This window comes from Biomphalaria glabrata, chromosome 6 (assembly GCF_947242115.1).
Source record: "Biomphalaria glabrata chromosome 6, xgBioGlab47.1, whole genome shotgun sequence".
Taxonomy (NCBI): domain Eukaryota; kingdom Metazoa; phylum Mollusca; class Gastropoda; family Planorbidae; genus Biomphalaria; species Biomphalaria glabrata.
In genome coordinates, this window is record NC_074716.1 from 12,979,066 (window position 1) to 12,997,847 (window position 18,782).

The window sequence follows — 18,782 nt, forward strand, 5'->3', positions numbered from 1 at the left end:
ATATGTACATTTCTCATCTTAAGACTAGTTTTAATATAATATAAGAGTAAAATGAAAAATATGATGGTCCCACTGTTATGTAATGTTAAAATGTTATTTTTTTAATGATAAATCGACAATAATAGCAGACGAGTTTGTTTTTGTTTTGTTTTGTTTTTTGTTGTTGTTTTTTGCGATGACTCCAATACTTTCAGTAAACTTAAAAAATCAATAAAATTTTGAGTTAATTAAAGCGCTCCTTTCTTTCACTATTTTAAAGATTACATATATTAAAGTAGAAATCTAGTAGAAATTTATATTAGCTCGAGATCTTTAGACAAGAAGAAATATACACTATACATTTTCAAAAATGTGTGAAACCTCAATCGCGGCCTAATAAATCTGATTATCACTCAGACAAGTGTTTGTTATGCATTTCTTCTCATATCTTACATAATAATTTATTTTTAAAAAATATCAAAAGTTTTTTATTGACGTAAAAAAATATTTTAAATATGTTAAGGACTTTAAAATGCAAAGTTGTAGTTAGTTACTTTTTGGCTTGTCGCTCAGTCTATTATCAGTCCTAGCAAACAGAAAAACAACTGCTTCATTATCCGCAAATAGACTCTAGTCTAGTTGTATTGTAAAAATATATTTGGCGAGCTGGCACTGCTGTACCATGCCTGAACACCACGAGGAAGATAGACAGAAAACGGTCTGTTTACAAACAATGGAACCCGATGTCATTCATTCAAACAAAACATCGGAAGATTGTAAACCACTGTTTAAGGAAAACGAACTCAATGAATTAGAGGAATATAATTTTGGACCTAATTTTATCAAATTGCGACCGACTGATGGTGTTCGGGAACTTCAGACAGTTATCAGAGACAAGTATTTATAATTTTAATATTTTATTCTTATGATATTTAAAGTCTTATCTAGATCTAGATAAACTAGATTCTAGTATTATCTACGTCTCTAGAGTAAATTATAATTAAAACTTAGCTGTGCCCATAGTGGCAGTCTAACTTTACTATACTATACTAAACTTAGTCTTAAGTAAATTCATCTAGAATAATCTACTACTTATCTAGATCTAGTATTCTAGTTATCTGTGGCTTTTTTTGTTGTTGTTGTTGTTGTCAGAACTCTATAAATCTAGAATCTATAGTAAAGTGCGAAGTTCGAGCGCATAAAGCCCGCTGGCAGCAATTTTCAAGTTTGGATTTTTATAGCACCGTAACGGTCTGACCTATGAAAAAACTGATGGTATCTCTGAATTCCTCGTCGTTTTTTTCTATAAAAATAGATTGGATTTAATGTATCACTAGGCTTAGTTAAAATTAAATACAAAGTCAAAGAGGTATAGGGTAAGTATCGCCAAGCGTACTTTTCCTCGAGCGGATTTTTTCCCAGTTAGTAAGCTCGATCGGGTTGATGGAAGGTTTGAGCAGATCAAAGAAAATATATCTAAAAACATGTTTTAATATTTAATTTTTACTATAAGTCATTTTCTTTTTACTCCAGCGCAAGAACACCATCCATTGCACCATTTCCCACCCTCCACAACTTCAAATAGTCTCTTTAAGTTTAAGCTGATGAGCCATCAGACTTAAAAATAGCCTTAAGCCCATTACCCATTTCCTTCACTACCGGGTAGTAAAAAAGAATAATTCCACATCTCCTGAGTTTGACCTCACCATGAACTTAGCCTTTACAAGGAAAAGGAAATAGTATGTGTCGGAAGTAAAGAAAAAAGGTGCATGCACAGTAGCAATATAGTAGTAATTTGGTAAACATTCAAATAAAAAAGTTATAGCAATAAAAAGTGAACTGTTCGAACCTCTTGTCAAATCGGGACTGCTCGAACTTCGCACTTTACTCTAGGTCTAGTAGTATACTACACTACCTACAGGTAACGAGTATAGACTATAGTGACGTCGGAGTATACTACTATTAATAATCTATTATCTTTGTTAGTATTTTGTTATTGTTTATGTTCCAAAGAAATCCCAAGATAGTGTCTATAAAAATACCTGTGTTTTCAAAGCAATCATAGCAATGCTATTTTCTTTTTATTTTATGGAATTGGTGTCAATATTATACATTCATACATTGTTTGTTGTTCAGTCTTGTTTTTTAATTGTAAAATGTTGTCTAGTTTAAATCTTCTTACCAATATTTTTTAAAAAAATACAATTGATGTGTTTTTTGTTTTGTTTTTATCTTCCTTTATTAAATGTCTTTTGAAATGTACCAGAATATCTAAATATAACTAAATATGTTGTTGAGTTTTTTTTTCTTTCAAAAAATGTATTTTTAAAACTTTCATTTTTCTTTTAAACTTGTTTAAAAATGTTTATTATATATATAGTCAATATAGATTTAGACTTATTGTGGCTTATTAACATGACATTGAAAACAATAAATTTAATTTCAAGGGAGGTGAAGGTAAAACAATAAAGATTGGGGGGGAGGAGGAGAAGAGAAAGATGGATAGCAGAATAAGGAATGATCTTATGACTTTTTGACTAGTTAAAAACTCTTTTAAAAAAGTTTTGCCAGCTTTAGATCTATTTAGACATAGACAACGATCATGTTCAGATTCTTCATTATTAATAATTTATATAGTTTCTCTATATATAATAATTAACATAATCTAGATTTGAAATATCATATATAGATCTATTCTATCTATTATTATAGATCTATTTTTGTATATTTTTAAAAAATTTCTTTTCACTCAGGAACACACCAAGAACAGATTTCATATTTTATGCTGATCGCTTGGTTTGTATTCATTTCATTCTTTTTTTTTTTTTTTTTTTTTTTTTTTTTTTTTTTTTAATGATTTTATTCATATCGTACATGCTGATCTACTTTGCAGAGAAAGAAAGTCATAGTACAGAAAGTTTTATGTCAGAATATGTGTGAATGATGATACATCAGAATGAATAACCTGTATGTATATAATATATATATATATAATATGTGTGTGAATGTTTGTATGCATTTGAATATTTTGTGAAGAAAAGTACAATATACATAAATAAGTACATGTTATAAGGATTTGTACAAGAGGTCAATTGATGGAGATTTTTTTTAAAGTAAGACAGATCTAGTAAACAAACTTAGTTATTGACCAACCTTCTTTAAAAAAAAACGTCATCTAGACTGCCTTTAGCTACATTCAGGCAATAATTCACATTGTGACAATGAGTGCTACAAATTGTTAAGTAGAACATCAAAATGATAATATTTAGGTTTAGCTTTTCATAATTGTCTTATTATACAAATGTGAAAGATTTGTAAAGGTAGATTAGAAAATTGAGCAGCCATTGTTTAAAGAAAAAAGGATTTATAATATTATCATTAAATCTAAATATAATTATGGCTAGATATATATCTTATCTTGTAATGGATTTGAGGGTTTTAAAATGACAATTGTAATAATAACCCTATTGCCAGCACCTTCTGCATTTCTTAAAAGGTAATAATAGTTAGTCAGTTTAAAAATTAATTGAGGAAAACATCATTGATTAAGTTATATTTAAATAAATTCTTTAAAAATATATTGTTTTGTACATACAAACACCCCAAAAATATATCATTATTTCAATTGCCATATTTAGAAGTTTTTTTAAAATTTGAAATAGAAAATCAAGCTTGAGTTTTCGAATAGAAGACAGCCTTAAATTACACCAGTGGTTGTTTAATGTAAAAACTCTCTAAGGTCTGTCATAGATGTTTAATTTTTATAGTAGAAAATTGTTCTTAAATCATTATCAGATTCGATTAATAGTGGAGGAGGGTCTGAACAAGCTTCCTTACAGAAAATGCTCAGTCACAACACCTACAGGTACAAGTGATTTCATTTACGCTTTTTTTTTTTTTTTTTTTTTTTTTTAATATTGAACATCTCAGAAGTTTTTTTACATAGACATTTCTTTTAGCTTAAAGCAGGAAAAAGTAGATTTTAATTCAATAGTCTGAAACTTTTATTTGTAATATTTTGTGTAGTAATACAAACACATGCTCAGTAAATACCTATTTGAGATTGGTCCAAAAGATGTGTTTGTTAAGCTTCCACAGTATAAGAAAAATTATGCTGTCTTTAAAATTCCTTTTTTACTTTTCATAGGTCAAGTTTATAACGGACTTCGTTATGAAAAAGGAAACTGTGGAGTTAGCATTGTTAGGAGTGGTAAGCTCTTTATCTCTTTTATTCATTTGAAAGTCTTTTGTTTTTAATGCTTTTAGGAGTGGTAAGCTCTAATCTCTTTATTCGTTTGAAAGTTGTTGTTTGTTTGTTTTTTTAAGTTTCATTTCATATAAAAGATCTTTCCAAGCTTGATAGTTACTGTTTGTCATTCACTTCACAGGTGAGGCTATGGAGCAAGGGTTGCGAGACTGTTGTCGATCGCTGAGAATTGGAAAAATTCTTATTCAAAGTGATGAAGACACACATGATGCAAAAGTTGTCTATGCCAATCTTCCAAAGGACATTAACCAGCGCAAAGTTCTGCTTATGTACCCCATTATGTGTAAGTCCTGATATATTGTATATATCTTGTGAATTGGTTTTTGGTCATATTTATTTTTCATTTGTGTTGGGGTATTTTGAATCTAGTTTAGCATAGGGTAAGATGAAGGGGGAGGTGATAGTTTGAAAATAGTTGGAGTCATCAATATTTTTACAACTGTTTTTAAATTATTAATAATAATAATAACTATAGAAAAAAAAATTGCTTGTATCCTATTGTCAGTAGTCAACTTTTTTTTCCAGTTGATTTTGCTTGTTTTTTTTTGTTAAGATTACATTTTAGTTATTTTTACCCCCAAAATTGAGTGATGTGTCAATCAACTGTATAGGTATTATCTGCAGGTACTGGAAACACTGTTGCAAAGGCTGTCAAGATATTACAACAGAACAATGTGAATGAGTCTAATATTATATTGTTAAATTTATTCTGCACACCACAAGGTATTTTTTTCAAACCATTTGAAACCATTTCATATAAACTCACCCCATTACTACGAGCTAACCCTCACTTGAAACTATTTCTAACATTTCTATTGCCATTGGTTAGGTTTTACAGCCATTATATATATATATATATATATATATGAGTGTTTCTCCAGTACTGGTGCCAAAAAGTGTCACATTATGCTAAAAATTAAAGTTGAAGTTTTTGGTTTCATTTCAACTGTATTCACTTCTTCAACCAGTTCACTTTAAGAATTTATCAATAGAAAATGAATTGCAAGATGTAGATTTTGACAGCAGTGTCTATTCAAGGGGTACCCCCTTTTGCGTCACAGGTGCATCACCGGGACACCACTTGATAATTTAACAAAGACCAATTGATAAATTCATTGTATTTTAGCATAATATAACTGTCTTTATTGATATTAGTCTTTAGATGCTGAAATTTATGCTTTTGCATAGAAAAAGTGGATTTGAGCTCAATTCAAAAATTGGGACACCGTAGCACCTGTGACACTACAAGTTAAAGTTTTTTTAAAAGATATTCTGTGAGAATATAGAAATTATTTTATTTTTGCACTAAAGTGATCCATTAGACTTATTATTAAGTTCACTATTCTAGTCATAAAGTACCCATTTGTAAAAATGCTGCTTTAATTTCACAAAATGTCGCGGGTGCTTCATGGGACACCATTTTTTTAAATAATGTTTATAAGTTTACATTTTTGTCTTATCTGTGCACAAGTGAATGATCATTATTATTTTTAATTATTGACAAATATATATTTTATATCTTTTGTTAGTTTTAACACACAGAAAAAGGTTTTGAAAAAAAAAGAAAGAAAAGAAAACACATAAAACTGTACACAAATTTTATTTGACAAATTCAGAACTCAAAACATTCCACTCTCAAACTACTGCCATTGGTATCAACATCACTTCAGTAACAATCATGTCTGCATACACTAACTGTATGTCCTGCACTTCTGGATATACAAATATATTTCTTTTATTTCTGTGCCTTTTTAAAAAAATATTTCTGCGCTGATCATCCAGGACTTCTATCACAACTCCTGTTAGAAAAAATTACCAGCAATGTTGAAAAGTTAATACTTCAATCTAAAACATACTTTGAACTTGTTTATTGAAATTAAAAGGTACACAGTGCAAAAAATTATACCTGGATAGAATATTTCCCCATACTTGACAATCACACAGCTATTTACAATGTACTTTTGATGAGTGAAGGAAATTGTTTGGGCCTGAAAAAACAACAACATGAGGCTGAAATACTTAATTTCTAAAATGAGTCTAAAATTATTTAGCAGGGTATATTATTAAAAAACAACTTATATACAATACAGGTAACATAAGATTCAATTAAAATTTTTAAAATGTTTATATGTAAAAGCTCTTTACCTTTGAATTTGAGCATATGGGACTGACATCCAAAGAGTCTTCAAGATTTGACTGAGATTGCACTACTGAAGAAAAAGAAACAATTTCATTTAGAAATCAATTAGGTAATTTTAAAATGAATAATGTTTTTTTCTCAGATAATTGTAAAGTGCTATTTAAAAATAATAAATACAAGTACTTACCATTTTGTTTCTGAAGTTTGAACACCTTCCAAGAGCCACATATTTCATCATGCAGGCACTGACTGCCATATGAATTTCTGCATGGATAGCAGAAACAGCTTCTATTTCTGTAAGCAATAGTGTTAGGTGTAATACCTCTCACTAGGTCATTGAAAGATCCTTCTTTATTTACTGGTCGCCACTTTGATACCTTTTGCAGTGTACCATCACTCTGAACATACTCATCCGTCATCTTTGACCACATACTATACTCCACTCTGCTAATTCATCCGTGCAATTTTTTAAAGGCTCAATACTTGTTAATTAAATCCACACCACAGTTGCTACATGATCTTTCAATGCGCTGCAGCTTATGAAAACAATTGGCATTAGTTCTTGGGCATAGAGTTAAGTCAAGTGATGAAGCTCTGTGTCCTTTTTTGATCAGAAATTTATTAATGCCCTCTATGTAAAGAAAAATCTTCAAACAGAACTCACATAAGCAAGACTGCATCTTATGTTAAGTAGCTTTTGCATGAAACGTTTTCCTGTTTGAGCACTAACAGATGCTTGAGAGGGATCAGTTCTTGAGACATCCTCTCTACTGTCAAAAATGAATATTGTTTCCAAGGCATTTTGTGCAATGCAATCACTTAATTTTTTTTCTTGCAATTTGTTCTGATTTGCACTTGGACATAAAACTTCTTGACCAAATGTTAGAAATGAGTAGCACAACCTCTGAGTTTGTTGTACTTACTAAGGATACTGCAGAGTACTTGTCTATGAGCACTAGACATCTGACTTTTTTTTTTGTTGGTGGAGTGTAGTTAGGTTTTGATACTTTCTTTAATGTTGTTTAGAAAGATGAGCTTTCTTCTCTCAGGTAGGCGCAGAAAGCGTATGTCATGGACAGCTTTACTTTTTCTTGGGGAGCATATTTGTGTGAGACCATCAAAAACTGCAGCATATTTCTTGGGTGACCTAGGCAATTTCATCAAAGCCCTTGAAACAGCCATTCTTTTTGCCACTGGAGTCTGGAATCCAGTACCTAGTGATTCACCAACCTCTGCTGAGATGACATTAAGTGGACTATTAGCTTGCTGTTTTCTTTCTTTGCGTTTTCTGTTTATCCAAGCTTTTTCATGTGGGCTTAACTAGGCCCTGTATGCAGCTTTTCTCAACCTTTCCTTTTCTCTCCGCTCTAAAACAGCAACACGTGTTAGAGACTCAGGCTTTGATGCTTGTAAATTTAGAGTCTTTCTTGGCTTGTAGACGCCTTGAAACTCTAACAGATACTCCATTACTGAAATCTGTAATTTATAAAAATGTATAAGTATCTAAATAAATAGATCTATTATATATAATATAGGCCTACTAATAAATTTCATAAACATATATTATATATTGGTGCATTATTTAAATCTAGTCTAGTAATGCCCATAATTGCTTGATAGGGATAGACTCAATCAATAGTATAGGACTAGTACTGTTAATTATATTAACTTAAGTTATAATCATTCAGTGGTAGACTGAAAGAACTGAATACAATATAATTGAATATACTTTATAAACAATACAATGGAAATTAAGTGCAGGTTAAACCAAACTTTGTTTTAGATACAATCTACATTTTAATATAGAATAGGTCTATAATATAGATCTAGACTCTAGATATTTTTCTAGATTAATCTAGATACTGGTCAATTTAAAGAAAAATATATTACTAAATCTAAAATTAGATTCTAAATCTAGTCATTAATGATCTAGTCTAGAGTCACTAGTCTAGATTCATAAAAGATCTAATGATTTCTAATCTAATAATCTAGTTTAGATCTAAATTTAGATATAATTGAATTAGATCTAGACTGACTAGACTATTCTACTCTACTCTAGATCAAGACTCAAGAGTAAATCTAGCTATAATATAATGAATTACATAATTAGATCTAGGTCTAGATCTAGAGTAAATCTAGATAATGAATTACATAATTAGATCTAGATCTAGAGTAAATCTAGATTTAGGTCTAGAGGTCTAATCAGTCTAGATTTCTAGATCTAGAGTTAAGCTCTTTAAAGTTTTAAAGACAAGTGTCCGAGATGCGCCTCAAACGAAAGATCAAATAGTTCTAAATCTTATTTACAGTAATAAGTAAATTTTAATTATTTAATATTTCTTAAACAGTACCGCTTTATTTCTTTTAGATGTAGCTAATATTATCTGACACTGTAAAATCTTTAACAAACTATCACTAAAATCTATTTGGACTTAACAGACGCAAACTAGGACACCATTTGTAAACAAACGGAGTAGTGTCCACTGAAACGCCCCAAACGATGTAAAGTAAAATTACAAAAAATATAAAATGAAAGATGTCAAAAAATGTTCATTTAAAATGATTAATTATGAAAATAGTTTATTACATATATTAAAATCATTTAATCTTAATTAAAACTTCCATGAATACAGAAAACGTAACAAATCCTGAACTCGCATTAGACGCTACATGTGACGCCATAATTTATGCATGGAAAACACCAGCACGGGGTCCCATGGAGCGCCTCAACGCCTAATCCAATTTACTATTCAAAATAAAAACAAATTAATTATTTAAATCCCTACACACGTCTACTATTACATCAACATAATTGATTTAGAAATATAAACTTTTTGTTTAGTAACAGGCTTTAAAATTGATTAACTTTACGATTTAAGACTAAATTGTGTTCAAGACGCTTCACGTGACGTCATGATTGAATGGTTAAATTTAGTAACCTCGTAATAAAAAAGCACTTCGATTAGGATATTGCAATCAAACTTATTTGTAATAAGCTTAAATTTCAGTAAAATAATGAAATATCTACGTACCTGATGGGTTGTTGATTCACAAAAGATCACAAAAAACAGATTAAATGAGGTTTTTGTGCAAGATTGCCGGCGATTGATCGTGTCGACGCTTGAGGCGCATCAATGGTTAATTGTGGGACACGCTATTGTTTACGTACTCCTGTTAATTACTACGCTAGTATTTCCAGCGGAAACGGCACTTCTTTTGTTCTACACAATACCTGTGATGCTCAAAAGAACTCTCATTCATAAAAAGTAGTGTCGTGGGAAAAATAATCCCATTCTTAACACACGCAGCACAGGCGCTTCATCTGGGACACCTCGACCTATTTTAAGCTCGTTATGCATGTTTAGAAAGCTTTTAACAAAAAAAATACTTTAAAAGAAATCTTTAATGCTTGTTGTAACAGAAATGCAATGTTGAGCATATTATTTATTTCTTGTTTACAATTCATAGAGGATTGTAATTCCGTATAAAGTGGGACACATCGCGATGCGCCTCAAACGCCTTTTTGTGGCCGCTTTTAATCAATATTTTGATAACCTTGAGAAAAACTAAATAATGACATTGAAATATGAGGATCTTGTTAACATATTCCAACAAAGATGGAAGTTTTATGCCCCTTGGTTTTAGTATGATATTAATTCAATCATACCATGGTGTTCCGTGTTACATCAAAAGCCGCCATTTTGGGTAGTAATTTCACACATTTTTTACAATTTCAATATTTCCCTAGCACCTTATGAGCTCAAAATATCAAAATTTATAGATTAACCATTTCTTAATGCAATGTAATGCAAATTGTCACATTTGAATAACAATCTTATGAAATACGGACTTTTTAGTGAACCAACACCTAGTTGTAACCAGTACTGGAGAAACACTCATATATATATTTTTTTTTTTTTTTTTTTTTATTTTGCCAGCTGCCAATCAACTGGTGACAGAATTTCCAGGAATGACAATTTTAACCTCAGAGGTTCATCCTGTGGCCCCAAGTCATTTCGGGCAAAAATATTTTGGAACAGACTAATAACTAGAGTCATGAAACTTGTGAACAAAGCTGTTGCAGTATGTAACTAAGCATTATCTAAAAGTCATAGTTAATGAAGTATATACACCATATGGTGAAGCTCTATAGGTACAGTGAAGAGAGAAGACAATCACTTTCCTAATTGTTAGAATGCTGTAAGGTTTTTGAAAGATGCTCATTTTTTTTGTAATCCCTCCCTTACAAAAGTAAAAGTTGCCTTAAATAACAGGCCATATGTTATTTGTGTAAACAATATTGTTAGTTATGGGTACTCTGTGGAATTAGCTGGGTGGTTTTTTTTATTTTTTTTTTTGTATGTTGTGAAATTAATTATAGTTTCTTACCTCATTTAAAAGCATTTACTTTTTTAAAATTCCACTAACAACTACCTTCAATGAAGTCCAATAGGAAATAGGTGCCATTTTAACAGAAATAGCTAGCCAGGATATTTTACTAGCCCAAGTAAAACTTCTTTTTTTTTTATCTTGCCAGAGGCAGTTTTAAGTCATCTGGAAACATCAGACTGGTCATCGGGAAGGCATATCTGTTGGCCTGTATTCGCTTTTAAATATTTCTTTTATTGAGTTATTAGAATTTTTTCTTCAATTTTAAATAAAGTGAAGACTTGTTTCGTGTACATTTTGGCTGTATAAGTGTTGAAATTTCTGAGACTACTATTGTTTTAAATGAATTTATTTATAAAAAAAACAAAAAGACATGGCAGTGAAACTGCTGCTTGTGTTCACCAGCTCAACATCTTGACATGTTCAGAGATTCAACAAAGTTTGACTCGTACACTGTAACAATGAACAGTACATCATGTTTTTATTAAGGAATTGATAAATTGGATAAGTTGTAGCTTATTGTTATTTTGTTGCCAATAGGAACTCATGTAGTATTGATGTCACAGTGCTGTCCTTGATTTATGTTTTCCCAAAAGGAAAGTTTTGGGTGGACAAAGCTCTGTAGGCATTTTAGTGGTATTTTTAAGATTATGTCGCTTTACTTTTTCTTTACTATTTCCCAATATTAGGGATACTTAAAAAGCTATAAAGTAGAGGTTTCAAATCAACATGCTTTCATACAAGCCATATTCAACTATAAACAGGCTTGGCTTGGGACATATGTGGACTTACAGATACCTTTAATGGGTTGGAACCTACTGCACTAGAGCTTAATAAGACCTTGTTACTTAATACACTAACATGTTAAGCTGCATTTAAAATAAAGGTGGAATGTACTGTAGTTCTAGATTCTCAAGCATCTAAAAGAATTTAAAATGTTTTAAAGCATTTCTTACTTTTTAATTCTTCACAACTTTTCTAAGACTACATTTATTTTTGTATCCATTTTACATATAAATAGACTTGTGTAGGCTTTATTAGTTTAAAACAGACATGCCTACAGTCCCGCATTATGCGGGACCGTCCCGCAAAAGCATCAAAAAAGCTCACATGTTCCGCCGTTCCACATTCACGATTTTTTGTTCCGCCAAGTCTGAATTCCGACACACACACACACACAAAATCGCCGATTTTTCATTATTTATTAATAGTGCGAAATGAAAATACTGAATGCAAAATAAAATATATATATATATAGGTCTGTGTTTATTGTTTACTTTTCATCTCCTTCCAGACCCGTAATCTTATCTTATCTTATCTTATATAATATTTACGAAGATATTAGATATGGTTGAGCTAGATCTAGATTCTAGACATAGATCTAGAATCTAGACATAGATCTAGTAGTCTAGGTATAGAATCTAGATACTAGAGGAATTCTTAGAATCTAGTAAGTGCGGACAGCAAGTACTAATAAGTAATTAATAAGCCAAATTGCCCAAATGTTCCATTCAAATCCCTTTCTTTTCCCGACAATGACAAATCAGACAATGGCTCTAACTCTAGACTAGACTACTTACTACTACTTTTACTACTAGTACTAGTCTAGTCTAGATAACTAGTACTACTAGTAAGTAAGTAGTAGATCTAGTAGTACTAGACTTAGTCTAGCTAGACTAGATTGTCACTAGAGTCTAGATCTAGATCTATTCTAGTATTCTAACACTAACTCAACTCAGACAACTGGTTTCTTAGGTTTCTAAGTAATCTAAGAAAAATGATTATTTTTTAAATACTTTATTCTAGAGTCTAGACCTAAATGTAATTAATTAACTTAGACACTGTAAAGTGTAAGGCTAAGGCCTAAATAAGGCTATATATCTACTTAATCTATATTCCATAGTCTAAATTAGTTTCTAGGTCTAGCACTAGATAATCATAATACTAGATAACTAGATGATACTTGATACTAAATCTAGATTCTAGATCTATCTAGAAATACTAAATAGAATAGACTTAGATTTTTAAGTATCATTATGTAATCAATTTAGTTCTCAATAAGTCCATAGATCTAGACATAAATATTTAGATCTAGATCTATAATATATAATATAATTATTATAATCTGTGTTCTTAGACTTAGAGGACTTATTAGATGTAGGCCTAGACTAGTAGACTCTTAAATTATTTTAGATCTACAACTAGAGACATCTAGAGTGACTAGAGTAGAGCCCTAGAAAGGATAGATAATCAAGTAGATCTAGAATAATCTAGATCTAGTCATTAGATTTAGATGTAGATCTAGTAGTAACAAATAAAAAATAGATAGTAACATTTGAGTCTTGGTCATTAGAATAAATTTTTTTTAGAATTCATCATATAGTTATAGGAGTTAGAACTATTGATTTCAAAACAAAGGACATAATTATGAATTAAAGGTTTTCTTACTTTTAATTATATAAATACTATTTACATCTAATTTATAAGAAGCAAACTAGTATTGTTGTTAAAGTAATATAATTGAAGTTTTATTTATATTGCATACAGTATGGCTGACAAACATAAACGTGTTTATGTTCCACATTGGGGCCCAAAATTCCACATTTTCAACCTGAGTGTTCCACATTCTGGGTCTTGGGGGGTAGGCATGTCTGGTTTAAAATGACATACCGGTATCTAGTTTTATATATATATATATGACATATTTCACTAAATGTTCTTTTTCTATGGCCTCCATTTATTTGTGCTCAGTTGTATTAATAAATCATTTGATTGTGCAATATTTCACACACAAAAATAAAGCAAAAGTCTGAACTCAAGTGTTTTTTGGATGTGCCATAAGTAAAACAAAACAACACAGCTCTATTTTTACCCAACCTTGTTTTATTTTGGTTCATTTGTTACTTTTGAGATATCTTTCATGCATTTCCTTAGTGTGATTTTTTAAAAGTCTGCAAGTTACTTTTGAAACTAAACTAATTATTCTGTTTAGCTGCATTTTATGAATTTATTGTCCTTTCAGCTGTGCTTCTCTGTAATTGTATTTGCCCATTAGTTGTTTTTTCCCAATCTTTTGAGAACATATTTGCAGACATTTTGCTATCCTTTTGACAATCACATGACATTGCTTTTGATAAATATGTTGAAGGTAAATAATTCTCAAAAAAAATAAACATCATTGTAGTTGGTTCATTCCTTATCTATAAGATATAAGGGAACAATTGTCTCATGTATATTAGAAGAAATTTTCTGAAGTGTTGTTATACTGAGGTCTTGGACCTTTTCCCTTTATTTAGCCATGTTGCCTTAGCTAGTTTTTAATTTTTCATATATCAATAGCAAAAAAAAAATGTATTTTTATGTGGGTAATTAAAATGTGCTGAATTTATTCAGAAAAGTTTCTTTCAGATTTAGGCCATTTCATTTCTATTTAGAACCTGATAAAAGTTAAAATAAAGTCACAGTTAAAATAGTGTCAACTCTTCAAATAGTTTGTGTTGAACCCATTCTATGATTGTTTGAAGCTCTTATGAAGCGAAGCCAACAGATGTATTCAACTTATATGTGGATGTGTGCCACCATACATTTCATGCTTGGCTGATCACTTCTAATGGTGTCTGCTCTGAATTTAAATGACTTCACTTCTGGCTTGGATAGTTGGTTTTTTTTTTCCTCCAGTCATGTTATGCTTGACTAGAGAGTGGAGTGGTATAACTAAGTTGTTATAACAGTTGATGTTATGTCCTGAAACTGGTATCCTGGTATTTAAGTTTGTTTTGTTTTTTTTTAATGAAGGTTTTATATGATACTGTTTAAGCCTACATGAACCCAACTTGTAATTAATGTAGATAGATCAAACTTTGCTTATGTTAGATTGTCATGCCTTCTAGGACTAAGTTACTTACCAACTCTCAAAACTCTTGTTATTGGTCTAAGTAGATCCTTGCATGTTAATTAACATTCTTTAAACTTGTAATCAGGGCTTATATATATATATATATAAATAAAAAGGATAAAGTGGTAGGCATGTCTTGACTATGTAGAGCCCTGGTATTAAGGAACCCAATTTTTTTTCAAGGGGTGAATTTATGTTTTTCCTTTCCTATTTGTCACATTTGGATCTCTTGTCATGTACTTTGTATTTATAATATGGGTGTGTTCATTCATGCCAGTACCTACATATATTTTGAACATTTTTGAATGACATAAAATGTAAAGTTCATATTCAATCTTTTATTGGCCATTATACACATCTATGTATACTTGTGTTTGACCATCTTGTTTTCTTGGAATACATTTGTGGTTGTACATTTTGTTCCAAATGTAAATCTAAGTTGAGTGAAATGCTGTATCTATATGATTATCACAAGAAATACAAATGAAATACCATAATCTAGAATCTTAACTTTGAAATACTAAAGAGCCATAGATCACCTCTTTCCTCTGACCTAAATTGTGCCGATGTGCCAAAAACTCAAACTCCTCTGACCATGGTTGGCTTATTTGGGGCAAAGGAAATTATTTAGAGAATACACATAAACTTGAACATTAAAGTCATTCTTACATGTGAAGACAAGCAAGTCCAGACTTGAACAAAGAAAATAATATATTGGTCCAAGTGGAAATGAAATGATAAAGTAGTTCTTTATGGACTGTAATGACATATTAGCATACTAAAAGTAAATGAGAAAAGTTTGAAATGCTATTACCAAGGGTCAAAAGTATTGAACAATAGTTTGTTTAAAAAAACTTTTAGTCGTTCTAAAATCCTTTTATTATACTTTTTTTTTTCTGGTATTTTGTGCGTGTTCTCCAATTGCTTTGATATTGTTACTTTTCAATTGGTTTTCTGACCTGTTTATATTCTTGTCGATGTTACTGAACTGCAACTTTCACATATTATTGGTGCAGCAATAATTTCAGATATTATATTTAAAACAAGTATTCTGTTTCTATGCTTAGTCAAAGACCTATGAGAACAGTTACATTTAACCAATTTTGAAACTATATTTTTCTAGAATGTACTTGTAACGGTTTCCATGTCAAAATGTGTTCAATGTTTGTAGCAGTACATTGCTCATGCCTTGCCTTGTTATTGTTAGGCTTTTTTTTTTTAAATACATATTGTTCACAGTCAATCAGAACATAAGCTTCAGTATTTTGTCATGGAAACCTTTTTTGAAATACCACAATTATTTATGGTTATATATATGTATGTCATTTTTTTAAAATCATGTACTGGTTTACAGACTTTTGTAGTATTTTGTTACTGTGAATGAACAATTAGTAGCATACTCAATAGATGTATTCAGTAGAACTAAATGTATAGGGGGCAGTGAGCTATAAAACTTGATTTGAAATGGGCTGAAAGTTAGAGCTTTTTTGTTTTTTATCTAGTTATATCCAAGCCTTAAAATTTCATTATTGTATAATAAACCTAATAATTACAATGAACAGAGATGTAACTATTCTCTGGTTTCTTTCATTTTGTCTAAAAGATGTGCCTGGCCAGGTTGCAGCACTCTCCTACATTCCAGTTTATTTGATCTGCAGTGAACATGGAAAAACAAAGTGTGCCAAGTTGGTGTTTTTTGTTTTTTTTTAACTTGGCACTTGTAAAGTTTCAAAATTAAGAAAGCACCAGCGTTAACCTACATATTTAGCCATATCTAATACAAATGAATCCATTGCTGAGGATGGGTAATTAAACATTGTTTTGTTATTCTATTTTTAAAAAAGTTCAAACACTGTTTGGATGAGCATACAGCTTTACATAAATGTAAGCAGATATCTGTATTCAACTTTCTTCCAGTTCAAAACTCAGGTCACACTAACCCATTGTGTATGTAGTCCAGTTTGTCTGAGTTGCCAGCTCTAAATAACTTCATATTGTGTTCTTGAAGTAGAAACAGTTTCTTCTTCACTGTTTCATTGTGAATCTCATTCAAGTATAACATGCAGCTGTCTTCCCTAGAAGTGTACTCAACTTCATGTGTAAATACAACAGCAACTTCTCCATTCAGTGGAACTCAGCAGACTTGAAGTTTGGTTTCATCAGTAAGATGATCAAGTGGATCAGTATGTTATTTCCATCATTTTTGTTTTAATGTAAACATATTTTTTTTTCTAATATTTTGTATGAGATATAACTGCTACCTAGCAAGCACACGTTTTGATTTATTGAATATTATTCAGTAAGGAGTACTTGACTTTTACACATTTTGTAATGTAGAGGGGGGTGATCATTGAGTTTAATAAAACTTGTAGAATAATTGATGGCATTCCCATTGGCTCTATACATTTTTGTTTCTTGTTTGTAAATATATAAACCAATGCACTCTTGACAATAAATATGTTACAGTGCGCAAAGTCTCTTGTTAGTGTTACTTCTATTGGTTGTTTTTTTTTTTTAATTCCGCACAACAGATGGCATTCATGTATTATGAACCATGCACTTATGGAAGTGTATGATCCATATCCGACACCTTATTGTTGGCACTTTGGTACGATAGCTGGGACGCTCCAGACAAAGCCCTTGATCTTCACAGGCAGCTGAGTAGACCAGACGGAAAGGATGCGTGGTAGCAACTCAATCACGTGGAACAGGCCCAGTTCTGAGCCGGTCACTGTCCAATAGGTGTTAACTGGACGATTTGAGAAAACTACACCACATGGTGTTGCCATCGGATAGAGGACAAAGAAACAGTAGACCACATTCTTTATAAATGTCCCGTTCTGCATGAAGGACTATCAGGACAATGATTTGATAGAGAGAACTGGTTTGTGTGCGGCATTAGGCTGTCCTTGTATGGGAGCAAGGAGACCTTAAAATTCACTTCCCACTTCCTTTCGCTTGCTCTAAGGGAGTAATTCTTAGCATGGTTCGTTACTAATGGGGTTTCTGATTCGGTACCTTATTAGTAATGATATTAATTACATCAAGTTGCTAGCCATTTGAAATATACATTATTACATTAGATGATAAGTTAAGTTGTCTCTAGCTATGGAATTAAGATGCTACAGAAGGATCCTAGGTATCACATTTAAAGACTGCATGACAAATGAATAGATTATTAAAGCAATAGGACCCCACGATGACCTAAGTATTGTAAAAAACAAAATGCAAACCAAAACTCCATGGCCATATTACAGTGGTGTTTAGGGGCTCACAAAGAACTTCCTTCAGGGAACAGTAGGCCTACCAGGAAAAAGAAGAAAAGTCAAGAGAAAGTAATAGTAAGACAACATAATAGAATGGACGAGCCTGCCATTGAAAGAGGTTCTATCCAAGGCAAAGACAGGAATGGAGGAAGACGGTCAACAAATCTTGTGTGGTGCCCCACTGGTCCAACAGACTAAAGTTAACATGAATAATAAGTTGTCATAGAAGTCAGTCTTCAGCTTGTTACCACTACCCTGAAGTCATCCATGAAATAGTGGCGCAAGGCTATCTCTATCTTCCATGTTTGTATCAAATTTTCAGTGACCAATTTTAAATTGTTTCATTTGTAGAATAAAATTAAATAAAATGGACCTGGCATTGACACATTTTTTTATGATTGGCCATAAACTGGATGCTGCCTGGTCGTGCGTTTTATGCACTGGACTGTCGTTCAGACTTGTTTATCGATGGTCCTGGGTTCAACGCTGCCAGCTCCCATCCCCTGTCGTTCTGCGCAGGTTTGGACTAGGAAGTAAACTTTTATCTTCAACTCTGAAGGAACATCTGAAACATATAAAACAAACAAACAATTACTCTAGGTATGGTTGTTTTAATTATTAATTGAAGAGTCAACATGACCATTAGTTGACATATGGACTTGGCATTGACACATTGTTTCTGATTGGCCATAAACAAGTACACTCTAGGTATGATTGTTTAAGTATTAGTTGAAGAGTCAACATGACCATGAGTTGACAGAAAATCTCCATCCTATTACTTTTGCCACCCATTTGCACATGAGACATTGAGTATCAGAAGATTCTGCCCTAAGCTGTAGCTTCTAA

The 18,782-nt window shown here is 31.4% G+C and overlaps 2 protein-coding genes across 4 annotated transcripts; one reads left to right on the forward strand and one right to left on the reverse strand.

The window, feature by feature from the left end:
* The first annotated feature begins 538 nt into the window (after positions 1-538).
* On the forward strand, positions 539-17,144 carry LOC106052136 (uracil phosphoribosyltransferase homolog). 3 transcript variants are annotated; one of them, XM_056032075.1, is made up of 8 exons: positions 539-876; positions 2,733-2,775; positions 3,775-3,844; positions 4,127-4,189; positions 4,368-4,529; positions 4,871-4,969; positions 10,325-10,469; positions 16,274-17,144. In XM_056032075.1, exons 1-7 carry the CDS (start codon positions 662-664, stop codon positions 10,429-10,431), a joined length of 759 nt encoding a protein of 252 aa, XP_055888050.1. In that variant the 5' UTR covers positions 539-661; the 3' UTR covers positions 10,432-10,469; positions 16,274-17,144. The 3 variants fall into 3 exon arrangements, with proteins under 3 accessions (XP_055888050.1, XP_013062864.1, XP_013062862.1); XM_013207410.2 differs by lacking the exon at positions 16,274-17,144 and adding an exon at positions 10,924-11,383; XM_013207408.2 differs by lacking the exon at positions 16,274-17,144 and having other exon boundaries at positions 540-876; positions 10,325-11,383.
* LOC129926655 (uncharacterized) lies at positions 5,906-6,931 on the reverse strand. The gene is made up of 3 exons (XM_056032077.1): positions 6,574-6,931; positions 6,392-6,456; positions 5,906-6,234 (listed from the first exon to the last, which is right to left on the reverse strand). The coding sequence occupies exons 1-3, from the start codon at positions 6,815-6,817 to the stop codon at positions 6,079-6,081; spliced, it is 465 nt and encodes a 154-aa protein (XP_055888052.1). The 5' UTR covers positions 6,818-6,931; the 3' UTR covers positions 5,906-6,078.
* Positions 17,145-18,782: the final 1,638 nt, after the last annotated feature.

Excerpts from the sequence above, each read along its gene's own strand:
- LOC106052136 (XM_056032075.1), top strand. The coding sequence starts at position 662 with ATGCCTGAACACCACGAGGAAGATAGACAGAAAACGGTCTGTTTACAA. Across the intron at positions 4,190-4,367 it reads AGTTAGCATTGTTAGGAGTG|GTGAGGCTATGGAGCAAGGG; the intron begins GTAAGCTCTTTA and ends TTCACTTCACAG. Across the intron at positions 4,530-4,870 it reads GCTTATGTACCCCATTATGT|GTACTGGAAACACTGTTGCA; the intron begins GTAAGTCCTGAT and ends TATTATCTGCAG.
- LOC129926655 (XM_056032077.1), bottom strand. The coding sequence starts at position 6,817 with ATGTGGTCAAAGATGACGGATGAGTATGTTCAGAGTGATGGTACACTG. Across the intron at positions 6,457-6,573 it reads CAAACTTCAGAAACAAAATG|TAGTGCAATCTCAGTCAAAT; the intron begins GTAAGTACTTGT and ends CTTTTTCTTCAG. Across the intron at positions 6,235-6,391 it reads CCATATGCTCAAATTCAAAG|GCCCAAACAATTTCCTTCAC; the intron begins GTAAAGAGCTTT and ends TTGTTTTTTCAG.